At 43.3% G+C, this 17,778-nt stretch overlaps 1 protein-coding gene across 2 annotated transcripts in view; it reads right to left on the bottom strand.

Annotated features, from left to right (window-relative positions):
• The window catches only part of CPQ (carboxypeptidase Q), a 248,406-nt gene that overhangs the window by 206,809 nt on the left and 23,819 nt on the right, over window positions 1–17,778 (bottom strand). For both annotated transcript variants that reach the window (XM_030553530.1, XM_030553529.1), the window contains exon 2: window positions 7,626–8,081. In XM_030553530.1, the coding sequence (XP_030409390.1) occupies window positions 7,626–8,052 (427 nt within the window). In that variant the 5' untranslated portion in view covers window positions 8,053–8,081. The remainder of the gene's footprint in view (window positions 1–7,625; window positions 8,082–17,778) is intronic.

Here is a 17,778-nt window from a genome sequence, read left to right as displayed (position 1 = left end):
TACGTGCCAGATGTGCTGAAGATTCATATATCACTTCATGCTTTAACCACCTTTCCAGAATACATACATCCATGCTGATGACGGGTTCTGCTCGATAACAATCCAAAGCAGAGTGGACCAACACATGTTCGTTTTCATCATCGGAGTCAGATGCCACCAGCAGAAGATTGATTTCTGGTGGTTTGAGTTCTGTAGTTTCCACATCGGAGTGTTGCTCTTTTAAGACATCTGAAAGCATTCTCCACACCTCATCGCTCTCAGATTTTGGAAGGCACTTTAGATTCTTAAACCATGCTATATCTGTCCTTAGAAATCTCACACTGGTATAAGTTACACTTTCACAATAAAGAGATTGCACTACAGTACTTGAAAAATACTATTTCTTTTGTTAATCATTTTTACAGTGCAAATATTTGTAATAAAAAATAATAATATAAAGTGAGCACTGTAAGCTTTGTATTCTATGTTGTAATAGAAATCAATATATTTGAAAATGTAGAAAAACATCCAAAAATATTTAATAAATTTCAATTGGTATTTTATTGTTCAACAATTAATTTTTTTAATCAGAGTTAATTTTTGAGTTAAATCGTGTGAGTTAATTTTTGAGTTAAATCGTGTGAGTTAACTGCAATTAATCAACAGCTCTAGTTTCTGCTAAAATATTACATCTTCCTCTCTTTAGATTTCAGTTTCTTTGAAACAAAAAATGAATAGAAATCAGAAAATATTCCTCGCTATAGGAAATGTTTAAGCTACGTTATATGTGGGGGCTTATTCTACTAGTCAGTGTCCCTCTAAAATGAGATAACAGAGTAAGATATCTATCAGGAAAAATAAAATTCATTTTAACATAAACAAATACGAGTTCTTTGATAGCTTCATGGTAGAACATCTGCTAAACTACTATTTCTACTCAATTATGGGATCCCCAAAGCAGCAATTATATCTATTTTCCTTCAAAAGTTTTTGGGGTATAATTAGTACTACTGGAAATCAACAGTCTCTATATAGAATCTGTATGTTTTGCCAATATTGAAGCACTGGAAATAAGATCGGGACAATGCCTAAATATGGTAAACCTCTAGATTGTTAGCTCTTGGTAACATTCAATTTAAAATACTAGCTTGGAACCCAGCCCTACGAGATGCTGAGTATTTTCAACTCCTGCTGACCTCTTTGGGAGACTCATAGGGATATTTTTTTGCCTCACTAATGCAGACATAAGAGTCTCGGCATTATGGCTAGATCAAAGGAAAAGTGAAAACTAGTCTCTGATGAACCTCCATTATTGAGCCAGCCTTTCCTTGAAACCGAGCCCTGCAGACAAATGTCAGAATCACAGATTTCTCAAAGGAATTAAAGTACCTGTGATACTTAAAAGAAACTGTGTCAACTTGGGGGGAAAAAAACTAAATTTTTCTCTGAAAATTGGGACCTACTATTGTTACAAGTACACCACTATTACTGAAATTGAAGAAACTTACAAAATACATTTCTGTATTTTTTCCAGGCTGCTTATTTTCTACTATGTGTCTAATTAATTTTACGGTTCCCTACCTACTCTGACAATGAAGAAACTGACTAACTGAAAAGTCCCTTAGAAAAATCAGCTCCTTTATAAAAGTAACAACAATAGAAATAATTAAAAAACGAAAGAACAATTTAAGACTGTGAAACAATTTCCATTTTAATCTCCTAATAATTGCCTAAACATTTATCTTTGGGGCTGAAATTTTCCCATCTTTACTTTTTGCTCAAAGGGGAATTCTGTCATTTGAACAAAACACCTTAAAAATCTTAGAGTACACAAAGTGAAAATATATTTGTTCTTTATTAAAGCATTCAAGCCTTCGCTCACTACCTTATTTTATTTATTTGTTTACTTAAGAGACTGAATTTGGAAACATGGCATCCTGACATAATACTTAGCCCTGGTAGTACTACCTTGAAGTAGGCTAGCAATAATTGTAGTTATATTTATTATACTACTCATACAGAAAGAGTGTAAAAAAGTATGGAGATTGGAGTTCAAAAATGGTCTGATCCTTGCATCATCTTCCTTGGACAAAAAGTAACTGCCTTTTTGCTTCTTTGATAAAGTGCATCAGACCCTAAGTGAAAGTTATTCTTCAGCAGAACAAAACATTGGAAATGCTCCAACATCAAATGGATTGTTCTATGCATTTCCTAAAAAATGAATCTTCAGAAAAGCTATTCTGTAAAAGTTTGGAGAAAATCAACATTACATTGATTGGGAAGTTCTAATAGCTGAATCTGTAGGTTTACAGCAATGTCTTTTCCAAAGAGAAACTAAGCATGACATTTGTGGATCTTTAAAATGCTCATTTCCATGAGCCAATAGCAATTCAATGCTTGAAGACTCAGATGTTTCTTCATGGACTTTTAGTTACAGTATTTCAAGCAAAAGGATGAATCACTCCCACAACTTCTTGGATAAAATGAAAAATCAGTAATGCTGATGAATCTCTGAGGGGACTAATTAGAATATTTCACAAGTGATTTACTGCAGCTCCTTCCTTCCTTCTTTTCTGGGTATTAGGACACAGGAAACAGCACTATCTGGGAGAAAGGGAGTAGGTCTGGGAAATGAATTGCCCAGGAGTCAGAAATGACAAACACCATCTTAGAAAACAGTTTGAAACCATTTCTACACTACAAAATTAAGTCAACCTAACTTACGTTGGCATACAGCTGCCACAGTCATTACATCACTTGTTCATGTTTACACTTTGCTCCTTGTGTCACTGGGCATGTCTTCACCAGGAGTGCTTATATCGATTGTACTGTCAGTACAGGCATTGTTGGATGGCTCCTGAAAGCCAATTATAGTTGACCTAACTACATCTACACTGCTCATGGAGGTGGAGTTATTAAGTCAGCATAGCGGGGCAGTTACTTCAGTGGGAGCGAAATTTAAGTGCAGATACTTGCACAGTTAGGTCGACATAAGCTGCCTTATATAGATCTAACTCTGTAGTGTAGACTAGACCTGATAACATATTTTCAGTCTCAAGTTTGAAACTAAGGTGCTTGTTAGGGCGGGCACCTCTCTAAGCAGCACAGTGTCTAAACCCTTGTTAGACTGTCTTAGGAGTCCTGTGCAGTGGGGATTTCCCTTCCAGACAGCTCCTAAATTGTGCAGTTACTTCAACTATCAATGAAAGTGCAGGTCAGGAGCTCACTAATACTCAGCAATTCTGCATATCTTCCCCAGTGTCACAGCCCAAACAGACAGACTGATCTTGGGGTGACATAACATTAGTTAAAGTTGGCTGGGTGCTCCCTTCCAGCCACCCCTTGAACTGCTCTGAGAGGAATCCATGCTTCTCAGTCCCTGGGTGTTTTCAGCTTACAAAGCCTGAACAGAGCCCAGCCACTGCCCCAATCCCAGGGTCCCGAGGCACATGCCCATAGTGCATAAAAATCACTCCCCCTTCACTCCCTCCTGAGAGTTGGAAACTGCAGTCCAGCCACCTAGACCCTCTGAGCGAAATCCGGACTCCTCAAACTCCCCTGTACTTAAACACTCCAGTTTCCAGAACTCCATCCCAAAAGGTATGAAGCTTCTGGTTCATAGTTTACTTTCCTTTGGAGACATGTCGTGGTTATGAAGCACATGACTCACACTCAGACACTTTGCTCAAGTCTAAACACATTTGCTCCTTTACTTAATCACATAATGCACAAGTGAATATAGATCATACTGAAAACTAAACCCTATACATTTCTCTGCTCATTTTCTTCCCCACGCCATTCTTTGGGGGTGGGGAAGGGAGTCAGAATCCGTTGGGCTGTCCAGGGTACTTCTGCTTCACTGCATGGACTGAGGGCTACAATATGGAGTCTTCTTCTCCCTAGGTCAGCCTGCTTCCTTTGCCCCTGACTACTCTGACCGCTTCTCTTGGGAGTCCTGGGGCCAACTGAGCACAGGAAAGCAGACAGTCTCTTCATGCCCACATCTAATGAAGGCCCCTATATGTAGGGTTTCTCCTCTCTACTTTTCAGCTAGCGAGAAAATGGCCAATAACCCCAGAAAGACCACGGCCTCCCTCTTTATGACTCTCTCTCTTTGTCAGGTGACACCTTTGCCAGCTTCCCCATACATGCACAAATCAATGCCATGTGACTTTGTTGCCAAGCCGACCTCTCCTGACAAAACAGTTCTCCTGGCTGGGAGTCAGACTATTGTCTACAGCAATTATATTTCAACAGTCAGTGCATTTGAAGTCAAATGAAGGAGAAGAACCTGATTAGAGGTGCAGCCCATTTAAGAAGGTGCAAACTTAGTGTCTCCCTGGAAAAACTAGAGGAGTAAGGCAAGGCAAGTGTAAATAACTAAATAACTGAGGAAGGCAAATTGTGCATAGACTAGTTTTCTTACTGATGTGCTCATCAATGACTCTAGATTGAGAGTGGGAACATGGTTTTTGTTTTCATTGTTTTCATTGTAAGTAGCTTGGATAGGAAGTGGAATGGATAAAAAAAAACTTAACACCTAATGAATGGATTTAACCTACACTATAAATAGGTTTTACAAACACTCTGGCCATGTCTACATCTAAAATTTTGCAGCGCTGGTAGTTACAGCTGTATTAGTACAGCTGTATAGGGCCAGCGCTGCAGAGTGGCCACACTTACAGCAACCAGTGCTGCAAGTGGTGTTAGATGTGGCCACACTGCAGCGCTGTTGGGCGGCTTCAAGGGGGGGTTCGGGGAACGGGAGAGCAAACCGGGAAAGGAGACCCGCTTCGCCGCGGTTTGCTCTCGCGTTCCCGAACCCCCTGCAAACCGCAGGAAAGGAGACCTGCTTGCTCGGGGTTCCGGGAACGAGAGAGCAAACCGGGAAAGGAGACCCGCTTCGCCGCGGTTTGCTCTCGCGTTCCCGAACCCCCCTGCAAACCGCAGGGAAGGAGACCAGCTTGCTCGGGGTTCCGGGAACGCGAGAGCAAACCGGGAAAGGAGACCCACTTCGCCGCGGTTTGCTCTCGCGTTCCCGAACCCCCCTGCAAACCGCAGGGAAGGAGACCAGCTTGCTCGGGGTTCCGGGAACGCGAGAGCAAACCGGGAAAGGAGACCCGCTTCGCCGCGGTTTGCTCTCGCGTTCCCGAACCCCCTGCAAACCGCAGGGAAGGAGACCTGCTTGCTCGGGGAACGGGAGAGCAAACCGCGGCGAAGCTGGTCTCCTTTCCCGGTTTGCTCTCGCGTTCCCGAACCCCCCTGCAAACCGCAGGGAAGGAGACCTGCTTGCTCGGGGTTCCGGGAACGCGAGAGCAAGCTGGGGAAGGAGACCAGCTTGATTACCAGAGGCTTCCTCCTTCCACGGAGGTCAAGAAAAGCGCTGGTAAGTGTTTACATTGGATTACCAGCGCTGGATCACCAGCGCTGGATCCTCTACACCCGAGACAAAACGGGAGTACGGCCAGCGCTGCAAACAGGGAGTTGCAGCGCTGGTGATGCCCTGCAGATGTGTACACCTTCAAAGTTGCAGCGCTGTAACTCCCTCACCAGCGCTGCAACTTTCTGATGTAGACAAGCCCTAAGCCTTATAAATATTATGGGCTAGTAGGCTGATTTACTAAAGTTTCTTAATTGTTTCTCATTTTAGGCACAAGTTTACGCCCCATCATAGGGTTGCCAACTTTCTAATTTCTGAAAACCAGATCATCCACCCTGCTCCACCTCTTCCCCCAGGCCCTGCCCCAGGCTTGCTCCTCTACCTCCTCCCACTATTGCTCACTGCTTTTTCCCCACACCCTCCAGTCCCCATCCTCACTCCCAGCTGGGCTCCCTCTGCTCAGGAGGCTGGGACAGGAGCTGCAGCCTGATGTGGAGCCTGCTGCATGAACATAAGAATGGCCATACTGGGTCAAGACCAAAGGTCCATCAAGCGCATTATCCTGTCTACCGATAGTGGCCAATGGCAGCTGCCCCAAAGGGAATGAACAGACAGGTTATCATGAAGTGATCCATCCCCTGTCACCCAACCCCAACTTCTTGCAAACATAGGCTAGGGACACCAATCCTGCCCATCCTAGCTAATAGCCTTCACAACACCCTCTGGCAAGGAGTTCCAGAGGTTGACAGTGCATTGCAAGAAAAAATAGTTTGTTTTAAACCTGCTACCTATTAATTTCATTTGGTGGCCCCTTGTTCTTGTATTATGAGAAGGAGTAAATAACACTTCCTTATTTACTTTCTCTATATCACTCATGATTTTATAGACCTCTATCATATCCCCCCTAGTCACCTCTTTTCCAGGCTGAAAAGTCACAGTCTTATTATTCTCTCCTCATACAGAATCCATTCTATACCCCTAATCATTTTTGTTGCCCTTTTTTGAACCTTTTCCAATTCCAATATATCTTTTTTGAGATGGGACGACCACATCTATACGCAGTATTCAAGGTGTGGGGGTACCATGGATTTATATAGAAACAATATGATATTTTCTGTCTTATTATCTAACCTTTTCTTGATGATTCTCAACATTCTGTTTGCTTTTTTGACTGCCACTGCACATTGAATGGATGAGATGCAGGTAGAAGGTGGCCCAGCTGAGCAGTTGATGACTCGGCATCTCCCTCCCCCTCAGTAACCAGACTTTTGATGTCTGATCAGTATATCTGACTGGACACTGTACAGGTCCCCTTTCAACCAGACTTTCTGGTCAAAACTGGACACCTGGCAACTCTACCATCATCTCCCCTTCCCCAGACGATTGTAAAACAACAAGTTGTCCTGACACCAAATCATGACACTGATTTTCCATTTTAAATTTCCAATTTGTCCTGGGTCCCTTATTTGCATATTGTAATGTAAAATTTCCCAAACAAAAATTGCCTTTACAATGTGTATTTCAGTAGTGCTCATCATGTGCTAGGTGCTCCGTGCGCATACACATACCTCTCTCCTGTCAAGATGAGTTTACAGTTTAAGAAATAAAATTAGCCTTTATTAAAATTTACTCATCAGCTTTCATAACCAAGATCATTTTCACAGAGGATAATACTAAATAGCACAAAGTATTATGGAAATAAGATTATATGAGGAACACACAATAGTTGTATATGGTACGACTCTCTGGACAATGCTGCCCCATCCCTTTTGTCTAGATTAGAAAGTTGAGTTCACAAGACATTAGCATTTCAGGCACCACAGTTTAGTAAACTGATTTGAGGAAGTCCAAATTTCTCTAAATTACCAGAAGCAGAATGGTCATTGAGGCAGACTACCATTTTGCCTTTAATTGGCAATCATGGCAAAACCTCAAGCGGACAGGTACAGAAAGAGATGACTTCTTTTGAGAACAGGCTACAGTTTTAGTGTTCAAAGAATAATAATAAATAACAACAATAATGATAAAATCAGGCCAAACTTAAGCAGCTCTGTCAACTCCAGTTAAATACAGTGCAAGTTCCTGAAGTAACACCTCACACAGAAAGTTCCAGAAAGATAGTTCTCTCTGGCTCGCAGCATTTTTATGGCAGAAGGAGAGGACTAGCTTGTCTACTGACTTGATTTGGAGGATTCTTTTAGTACCATTATACATTTTGATTTTTAAAAGTAACATATAATAAAGCCAAAAGGTAGTAAAGTGTTACCTTCTGGAGGAGTTGCAACACTGCTTCCAAGTCCTAAAATAACAATGCTGTGGTTCCTTGGTGCCAACATCATTGCAGACTCTTCTCCCCTCTCCCAGTGAGGCACTTTTACAGGCTCCAGGTGGACATTTTCCAGCCCATCATCCTGCAGGACACTGAACATGTATTTGATGGCCATCTCTAGATTTTTGGAGCCACTGAGTCTAGGTCCAATGGTGTCAACAAAACGTGCCAGTCTTTCATAGGATCTGTTCTGGGCATTGCCATAAACTGCAAGGTTAATAATAGCCTTGGCAATATCGGAATACCCAGCTATTTCTCTTTTAATTTCTTTGAAAGTGTGTTGGTGGCAGTCATCCCACCTTAAAGGTTTCCCGGTGCATTGTGGTAAGAGATGGATGAAAGCTATTAAGAATAGGAATTTCATTTTCCTTCCTTTTCTTTTACTCAGATGCCCTGTTGGAGGAGGGAAAAACACAATCTTAAATCATTCAGCAATCAGTAATACTCTTGTTATTTATCAAGCAGGCTAAGATAAATACAAATCTGATCAAAGCAAACTCAAGTGGCGGAGAAGTAAACTCAACTTAGAGACAGAATTATTGAAGACAAACATAAAAAGATACTTGAACAACTGGACACAAACTTTATTGCTGTTTAAAAAGACATTTCACCCACTCGAATGCAACATTTCTTTAAATAATAGTATTCTGCACTAAATAAAAACTCAATGCTACTTTCATTTAAGTTGATGGGATGTTTGCCACTGACTCCACTGGAAGTAGGATTGGCCCCTACTGCTAACCCAGCACTGGACAAAGTGCATTACTACTGTCAGCACACAATACATCTGAACAAAAAGTCTTCTGAACCTCTTGTGAAGACAATTGTTTCAGACTGACCATCTCTATAAATCAATAATATGCACTTTATATAGTATTTTTAAAACCAAGATCTCAAAGCAATTTACAAATGTTAAATAAATCCCAGTGCCACCATGAGCTAAGAATAAGAGATGTGAGATTAAACTGAGAAGTAGGTTTCTTAGCCAGTCACTTGAGGCCAGAATTTCTGATGTCAATGGGAGCTGGGGGTGCTTAACATCTCTGAAAATCAGGCCCTGAGTGCCTGATTCAAGGCTTCTCAGCTCACAAAACCCATAACTTCTATCCTTGAATAACATTTAACAATTCAATAATCTGGAATGCATACCTGCCAGGTATCTGTATGCACTATACAGTACTCACATTCCTGTGATCTCCTATTGTACTCTGAAGAACGATTATATATTACCAACATGTTACTTCTCTTCTGATTAACAAGTTGAATGTTGGCATTCTCTAGCCTGCCAGTCAAACACCACTTAGGACATGGCTTCCTTACCAGAGGGTGACCAGATATTTCTCAATATACAATCTCTAAGTCTGAGTCCAGATATTTGTATAAGTGTGACATTTGTTTTAGGTACCTATATTTATCTTTGTTAAAGCCATATGCTTTAAAAGACAGCAACTATCTTCATTATCCCTACTTTAGATGTTCTCAACTGGTTTTATCTCCATCAAGTTGTCAACCGCTTTAAAAAAAGTTTGTCTAAAATATAAGTAAACTGACCCAGGAACTTCTGGAAGCATTTGAAAGCTTGTAAGTTTCTTAGTTGTGTTTTTGGTTATAAAAGAATTGGAAGGTAGAATATGTAAAATTCTTCATTCCTATACACAAGAGGATAGAATTGTTACACTTCCTTTGAATTTAAATTGAGCTGCTATCTGAATGTTAAATATTATGCTCTTAAATATTAAACACTTTTTAAAAGTTTAATAATGAAAACTAAAACCCTTTAGATGGCCTTAAATCTACAGATGTTGAGACCTTTTTAAAAATAAGAATACTATGCCAAATAGTCCCTGAAGGATTTGATACACTCCTTTCACACATTTATGCACTCTTTATAACTAATAGTAAGAAATCATATTTTTCAGAGAGAACAAAACATGTTTTTATTTTAGCAAAACCTTAATTCTAAATGCAAAATGTATAGTTTACTCTACAGAGGATGTAATTCTTGGTAATAATTGTTCTGTGCAGGGACAAGGGACTAATTGAGTGAATGCTCATAAAGTGCTTTGGAAATGAAAAAAGTGCTCTATAACCAAAGTATTTAAGAACTCCTCAACCCTTTTTCTGAACACACATTTCTTGCAGTGGACCCTATGTTGATATACTCACTTCTCCTTGACATCTATCTTGGTCCATTTCTCAGCTCTTTTTTTTTAAATTCATCTTAGAACTTCATTATTCCAAAGGTGCTTTTTAATCTGACTACTGCTGACCCCATATCTATTCTTTTTTCTACTCCTTGTGCTCTGAACCCTTTCTTCTCCTTCATTAGTTTCACCATCTTTAAATGTATATAGTAACTCCTCACTTAACTCTGTAGTTATGTTCCTGAAAAATGCAACTTTAAGCAAAATGATGTTAAGCTAATCCAATTTCCCCATAAGAATTAACGTAAATGGAGGGGTTAGGTTCCAGGGAAAAAAAGTTTGCCAGACGAAAGGCATTATATACATTTTAAACAATTTTAAAGAAACAACTTAATACTATAATCATCATTGCTGAATATGAAGTTTGGTTGAAGTGGTGGAATCAGAGAGTGGAAGAGGGTGAATTGTTACACTGCTCCTCTTGTTGTTCTTGTAAGCACAGGCACCGACTTTGCTGGAGGTGCGGGGTTAACCCTCACCCCACCCATTCCACTGCTTCCCCCAAGTCCCCACCTTTAACCTGCCTCTTCTTCCCTCTCCCACCTCCTCCTCCTTTACTCTGCACACTGCGTCCTCGCTCCTCCCTCCCCTGCCTCCTGCCCGTGGCAATCAGCTGGTTTGCTGTGTTCAGGAGGCAGAGGGAGAGGACACAGCACGCAGGCTCCCCCTTTCTCCTGAATGCTGCAAACCAGCTGATTGCCACAGGCAGGAGGCAGGGGGGAGGCTGCATGCCATGTCCTCTCTCCTCCCCCCTCCTTCCTGAATGTCGCAAAGACTCTCCTCTCTCTCTCCTGCCTCCCGCCCATGGCAATCAGCTGGTTTGCTGCATTCGGGAGGCAGGGGGAGCCTGCACACCACATCCTCCCTCCTTCCCACTCCCTCGTGCATGCTGCAAATCAGCTGATTGTCGCAGGGAGGAGGCGGGGGAGCAGAGGGAAGGTGCTGATCTGCGGGGTCCTCCAGAGGGCAGGAGGCGCTGGGGGGGGCATAGGGGAGCTGATAGGGGCTGCCAACCGTGGATAAAGCTGGCAGCCAAACAACGTTATAGCGGAGCATTGCACAACTTTAAACGAGCATGTTCTGTAATGGAGAAGGGACGTAAGATTGAAACAATGTTAAGCGAGAGGACATTAAGTGGGGAGTTACTGTATTTATATTTCCACACAAAAATCTTTGTTGAGGTAAAGATTGCAGGCACACACTGGTTTGATTTCATATTACCTTTCAAGAACCATAGAGTTAAGAACAACAGCAAGCCCTCTAAATATTAGGTACCCAATACATTTAGGTGTTAAACTTACAAGAAACCTAGACCAATTTAAAATATGGAAATGCGCAGTAGCCAAGGTATCCAAACTGTTAAGATACTTTGATGTTTCTCAGGATCTTACTGCAGAATCATATCCATCCAGAGCAGTCTCAGTGACCATAAAAACTACAATACCTTCCTCTTGATCATATACCAGCTATGAGCTGATGTGCTCCTTCCCCAAGTAGACTCTCTCTAGGAAGAGCCCATTGGTGTTCATATATCCACCACAGAGACAAAGGAAAGGCTTCAGGGCTTAAGGGGTCTTCTTTCTCCCATATCGGGTTCTCTATGGTAAGGAGACCACTAGATTGTGAGGGTCTGGCTTGGTAGCATGTTGGAAGGAGCTGAAGCAATGATTTCAGTAGTAAGCTAGTAAGCACTTAGCACATAGGCAGGATAGACGTGTCTTTGTGCTACTTAAAGAAAGCATGTGTATACCTAAACATATGGAAAAGTAGCATAGCCTGTGGACCTTGGAGTCAAAGGGAACAGAAGAGGCCAGCCCACATCATTTTTGGGAGACCCAACTGCTAGACTTTTAAATTGAGATCCAGAAAAGGATCCATAATCTGTTCTGGGATGCTGACAGTGCAAAGTCCTTAGAGGCACAGAATGAAAGAGCAGATGAGTTTGAGAATTACCTCAGGGCATTCAGAGAGGGAACTATAAAGGCAGAGGTATAGATTAAGTTATTGTTTATTACACCTCTACCTTGGGAGCCAAAAAATTTCATCGTCTTATAGGTGAGACCACGTTATATCTGGTTTGGACTGGTACGCCATGCCAGACTGAACCGGCTTCCCCAGTGGTGATTTAAAGGGCCCGGTGCTCCAGCTGCTGCAGGGAGCCCCAAGCCCTTTAAATCACCGCCAGAGCTCCAGCAGTGGGGCTTGGGCAGGGATTTAAAGGGCCCAGGGCTCCCCGCAGCAGCCTGGCTGCCATACCCCAGATAGAGATTTAAAGGGCTCGGGGCTCCACACGAATTCAGATATAACGTGGTAAAGCAGCGGGGCTCAGGTGGCACTTTAAAAAGCCCGGGGCTCCCCGCTGCTTTACCGCATTGTATCCAAATTTGTGTTATATCGGGTCATGTTCTATCAGGGTAGAGGTGTATATGGTTACACTACAGCCAGAATACTAGCGTGTTTTTATTGCTAAGCAGTATGTTTTCCCCATGTTCCTTCTCCTTGGACTAGTTAATTACAGGCTCCTAGCCACCCTCTGGTAGAGACATTAGTAATTTTCTCAGGACTACTCTGTTCACTTTCCTCTGATTTTGCCAAATTTGTGGGGATGATATGCAAGTAAATGAGCTAATCTGATTTTTACCATAAACTGAACTTCTGCAATGTGGAATAAGACAAGGATTTAGCAGAGTTAGCATCAAGATTTGAGAGGTTTTGGGAAGGGGGAGTTTAGTGTTTGCAATCCCCTGAACAAAGCTGATGGAGTTAGCAGTTTTTATATAGGAAACACAAATTAAAAAAAATAAAGTTTGCAAATGCATCTAGATACAAATTTTCAACTTACTGTATTCTTTTTAGTCAGAAAACTGAACTGCTTAACTCAGAAATGCATTTTTCACGAGGAGATTGCTGCTACAGTAACTCCTCACTTAACATTGTAGTTATGTGTCTGAAAAATGCTACTTCAAGTGAAACAATGTTAAATGAATCCAATTTCCCCATAAGAATTAATGTAAATGGGGGGGGTAGGTTCCAGGGAAAAAATTTTCACCAGATAAAAGACTATTTTATATATGTGTATTTACTATGTGTACTATGTTTACTATGTGTATGCACACACATATATATACACACAGTTTAAGCTTTAAACAAACAATTTAATACTGTACACCGCAATGATGATTGTGAAGCTGGTTGAAGTGGTGAAGTCAGAGGGTGGAATATTTCCCAGGGAAAGCCTTACTGTTAAATGATGAACTAGCATTCAGCTGAGCTCTCAAGGGTTAACACATTGTTGCTACTGTAGTCTCGCACGGTACAAGGCAGCACCAATAGAGGGAGGGAGGGGAGACAGCATGGCAGAGAGAGGCAGAGACACAGTGTGTGTGAGAGATGTGCATTGCCCCTTTAAGTATGCTGACCCCACTCTAAGTACATTGCCTTTTTAAGTAGATCAGCAAGTTGAGACAGCCATTGCTGCCAGCAAGCTCCCTCCATGCTGAGCCTTGTTGGGTCCCCCTCTGCTCTGTGAAGATGGGGGGCAGGAGCAGGATGGGAGGGAGACATCCTGACATTAGCATCCTTCTCCCCACCTCAACCCCTTGCACAGCAAGCAGGAGGCTCCTGAGAGCAGCTCCAAGGCAGAGGGCAGGAGCAGCACACGGCAGTGGGGCGAGGGACAGCTGAATTGCCCGGCAATTGATAGCCTGCTGGGCAGCTGCCGCACAGGGAACTTAGGGAGCAGGGAGCTGATGGGGGGCTGCTGGTCAACCCTGGTTCCAAGCCCTTGCAGCTAGCTCCAATGGGCTGCTCTTTCTGAAAGAAGTGGACAAAGCAGGCAGCTGCCAAACAACATTATAAGGGAGCACTGCGCAACTTTTAATGAGCATGTTCTCTAATTGATCAGCAAAGTAACAATGAAACTAAGTTAACTGGGATGACTTTAGTTGATGAGTTACTGTACAGGGCTCAACCACACTCTGAGTACTGGTACCACCCCAAGGGGAGCTCCATGAGGAATTGTATCTAGATACCAGAATTCCTCTTGGAGCTTCCCAATGCACAAGGGGAGCACATGTGTGGCTAAAGGCTTTTGCAGGTGCAGCATACTCCCCATCATTTGCCCCAGCAATCCACTGACCATGCGTGGCAGAGGTCTAGCTCACGACCCTGCTTCCTCCCTTTGGGAGGAGCGTAAGAATTGTGATTGAAACTTGTTCAAGGGTGAAAGGATGGCAGTGAGGTTTATAATGCTCTCCTGGAGCAGCCCAGCAGGATGTGCTCAGTCATTAGTACACTGTAGGAATCATTCATTACTTGACAAAGTAACATCATGCTCTGTTATACTACAATACAGCAAGCACTCTGCTCCTTATGCAGAAAGAGAACAGAGCATCTGTTGTCTCAGTCCACGGAAAATGAAATTCAGCATTTCAATGAATCAGCTGGGAAAATAACGTGCTGATCCTTACATATTCCAATAGTCAGATATTAATCAGATTTAGCAAACGAAAACAACTGTACCAGAGAGATTAACAGTAATGGGACTTAATGATTACTCAGCATATTTAATCAATCATTTGAAAACAAAACTCAGCACTTTGTTAGAATGTAGGCTGCAAAATAAGACACTAAAAAGCAAAGCAAGTGTTTAGCAAGTACATGCTTTCAACAGGGAATTTGAAAAGGGTGTTAGAACTAACTTGCAGACTCTTCACTACAGAAAAACAAAGATAAAATTAGAAACTAGGGTGATTTAAAAAAATAGAAACCTGAGGGCTTGTCCACATGGTGCACTGATGTGCACCAGTTGGGGTGTGAATTCTAGCATGCACCAGCATGTCATGCACCAACTGTCCCTGTGGATTCTGCTGGAGTGTATTAAAAGTTCCCCAGTGCAAAGCCATTTCTTTGCCAATTGCGAATTATGCTTTCATCCAGACTTCCCTGTGGACTCTCCAGCTCCTGCAGCATACCGTTGGGTTAAACATCTACTGCAGGACAAATCCAGCTTTGCTGTGGGGGACAAGGTCTGGGTGTCTACCTGAAATTAAAATCCAAGCGCCCATCAGCAAGATTGGATCACTAGTATAATGGTCCGTTCCCAATCATTAAATAAATCAACCTTTAAGTTATAGCTTCCAGAATCTGAAAATCCACCCCACCGTCCATGGCCCAATCTTGACACCACACACAGAAAACCCATTTTTGGACTGCTTCAACTCGCTGCCCCCACTGATAACTGTCCAGGCCAGGGAAAATATATAGTCAGGCAGATTCTATACTCCAGTGGGTGCAGGGCAAGATATTCTGCCTCACAGATTGGGAACGGTAGAGTCCAGATGAACAATCTTGGGAACTTGAGGAGAACATTCATGCCTCAGACCTAGGGTTGCCAGGTGTCCAGTTTATGACTGGAACTCCCAGTTGAAAAGGCACGCTGGTGGCTCCAGTCAGCACTGGGCCCTTAAAAGTGAGGTCGGCAGTGCAGTGGAGCTAAGGCATAGGGGCATAGGAGCATAGGAGCCGGAGGGGGGACATGCTGCTGGTTTTGGGAGCCATGCAGAGCCACAGCAAGCAGGGAGCCTGCCTTACCCCCAAGTGCCAGCTCCACAGCTCCCATTGGCCAGGAACCATGGGAGCTGCAGTGGCAGCAGCTGTGGATGGGACAGCACGCACCTGGAGTCTGCACCCCGACCCCCTCCCATGCCCCAACCCCCTAACCCAACCCTGATCCCCCTCCTGCCCTGCAAACTTCTCAATCCCAGCCCAGAGCACCCTCCTGCACCCAAAACCCTCATCTTCAGCCCCACCCCTGAGCCCACACTCCCAGCCAGAGTCCTCACCCACCCCATGCCCCAACCCCCTGCCCCAGCCTGGAGCCTCATTCCCTCACTCCGAACCCCCAGCCCAAAGCCCTCTCCTGCACCCCAGATCCCTCATCCCTGCCCCTCATCCCCCCTGCACCCCAATCCGCTGCCCAACATGAAGCCCCCTCCCATACCCTGAACCCCTCATTTCTGGACCCACCCCAGAGCCTGCATCCCATTGTGCATCCCAACCCCTGAGCCAGTGCGGTGAAAATGAGAAGAGTGAGCGACAGAGGAAGGGGAGATGCAGTAAGTGGGTGAACGGGGCCTCAGAAGGTGGGGCAGGGGCGGGGCCAGGGTGTTCAGTTTTGTGCTAGTAGAAAGTTGGCAACCCTACCCAGACCTACGATGGGTTTTCCACCAGGCCCATCCTGACAGTCCAGATCCAAGGGCTCCTGGAAGGCACCCTGTAAGGAGTGGGGTACTGTCACCCAGATGCAGCTCATTGCCCTCAGCTAATTAACCTGGCCCCTGAGTGGCTGAAGACTCCAGCAGGCACCTTCTTTAACTCTGCAGCAGCCCTGTGTCCCTGGCTGTTTAATAGCATTCTATGTCTGCAGCTGTCTCACTGGTCCTGCTCCTTGCTCCTGGCCCTCACTCAAGACCTTTGCTCCAGCTGATACTCTGGCTCTGACCCTCTGATCCTGATTCCTGACTCTCAGCTCCTGCTAGCCCCCTGTGTATGATAACTCAGCTCCTGATTTGGGCTCTGGTCACCTCTGCTCCAATCACGAGACCAGCCTCCTGCTATGACCATTAGGCAAGACCACCCATGGCCCGGTGCATCACACAGAGAGAAACTTGACTGAATAAGTGTCTGAGAAATTCACCTATTCCACTGTGGTAAGGTTTGCCAAAATCCCAGTTGAAAAAAAAATACAGACAGAAAGAATACAGTTCACAAGGGTCACGGTTATGGGAAATGTGGAAAGGAAACAATAGGTTTAGGATAATAACCACTTAATTGCTAAAGGTCGAAATCTGTGAAGTATTGTTTCCCCAACTATGTACAGTATGATTGTCCTCCAAGGAATGCAGGAAATCATATATTTTGAAATACATACAGTGGTTAGGATAACATCAGATTACACTAAAAAGCCCCAGGCTAAGGAGAAAGAACTTGCATGCTGAACAGAGATGTCGGATACATTTAGTGACACCTAAGAGAAAGTTTGTTGTGACAGCTGTGCAATAAGATGGCTTGAAAGTTAGGTGGATTTGCAACATTAGAAGGAGGGTTCTTCCATCATATGGAAAGAGAAAGCAGCAAAATGCTTTAAAAACCTGAAATGTGAATAGTAAAACAGGTATTTCTCCAGGATTGCTCTCCAGTGTTGCCAAGATTTGTGAATGAAACATCATCCTAGATAATCATCAGTTAAGGCTCTTGGCTCTGGGAACCCACCCAGTCAAAGTTAAAATTATGACTTGCACTATAGAGTCCTTCTAATTAGCTTTTTTGCATCTAGAACTTGAGGAGGGAAGGAAACTTGATACAACATGGAAGTCTTACCATATGTGGACCTTGAAGCCTGACGTAGCAGATGTAGGTACAGCTCTTGAGCTGGTGAATACCAGCATAGTTCCTTCAGTTGACTTCAGCAGAACTATGCTGATTTACAATAGCTCAGGAGCTGGCCTGTAGGTGGTTGTTTTTTTTAAGTATTCTTTGTAAGCAATGAAAATGACTACTGTAGACATAGTAAGAAATAAAGCGTTTACAAAGGATTTGGGATCTGAGATTGGAGACGGCCTTGCCAGAGGTGTTACAGGTACAGCTACATGCTACCCAGTTGAAGAATGTAACCTTTTTATACCCATATTTAAAGTACCATTGTATAATGTAGCCAAAGTGGAAAGGCAAAACTGCACTAAACTTTTCAGCTGAAAGCCTCAGTCTCTCAGTATGATACTTTGATGTCATCTCACTCATTAGCTGCTACTAAAACAATTGACAACAAGCCTAGAAAATCACATCATCAAATACCTGAAGAGTTCCACAACAAAACAGACAGCAAG

This window comes from Gopherus evgoodei, chromosome 2 (genome assembly GCF_007399415.2).
Source record: "Gopherus evgoodei ecotype Sinaloan lineage chromosome 2, rGopEvg1_v1.p, whole genome shotgun sequence".
Lineage (NCBI taxonomy): Eukaryota > Metazoa > Chordata > Testudines > Testudinidae > Gopherus > Gopherus evgoodei.
The sequence above is the reverse complement of the archived record's forward strand: the minus strand, read 5'-3'. Positions and strand labels throughout refer to the sequence as shown.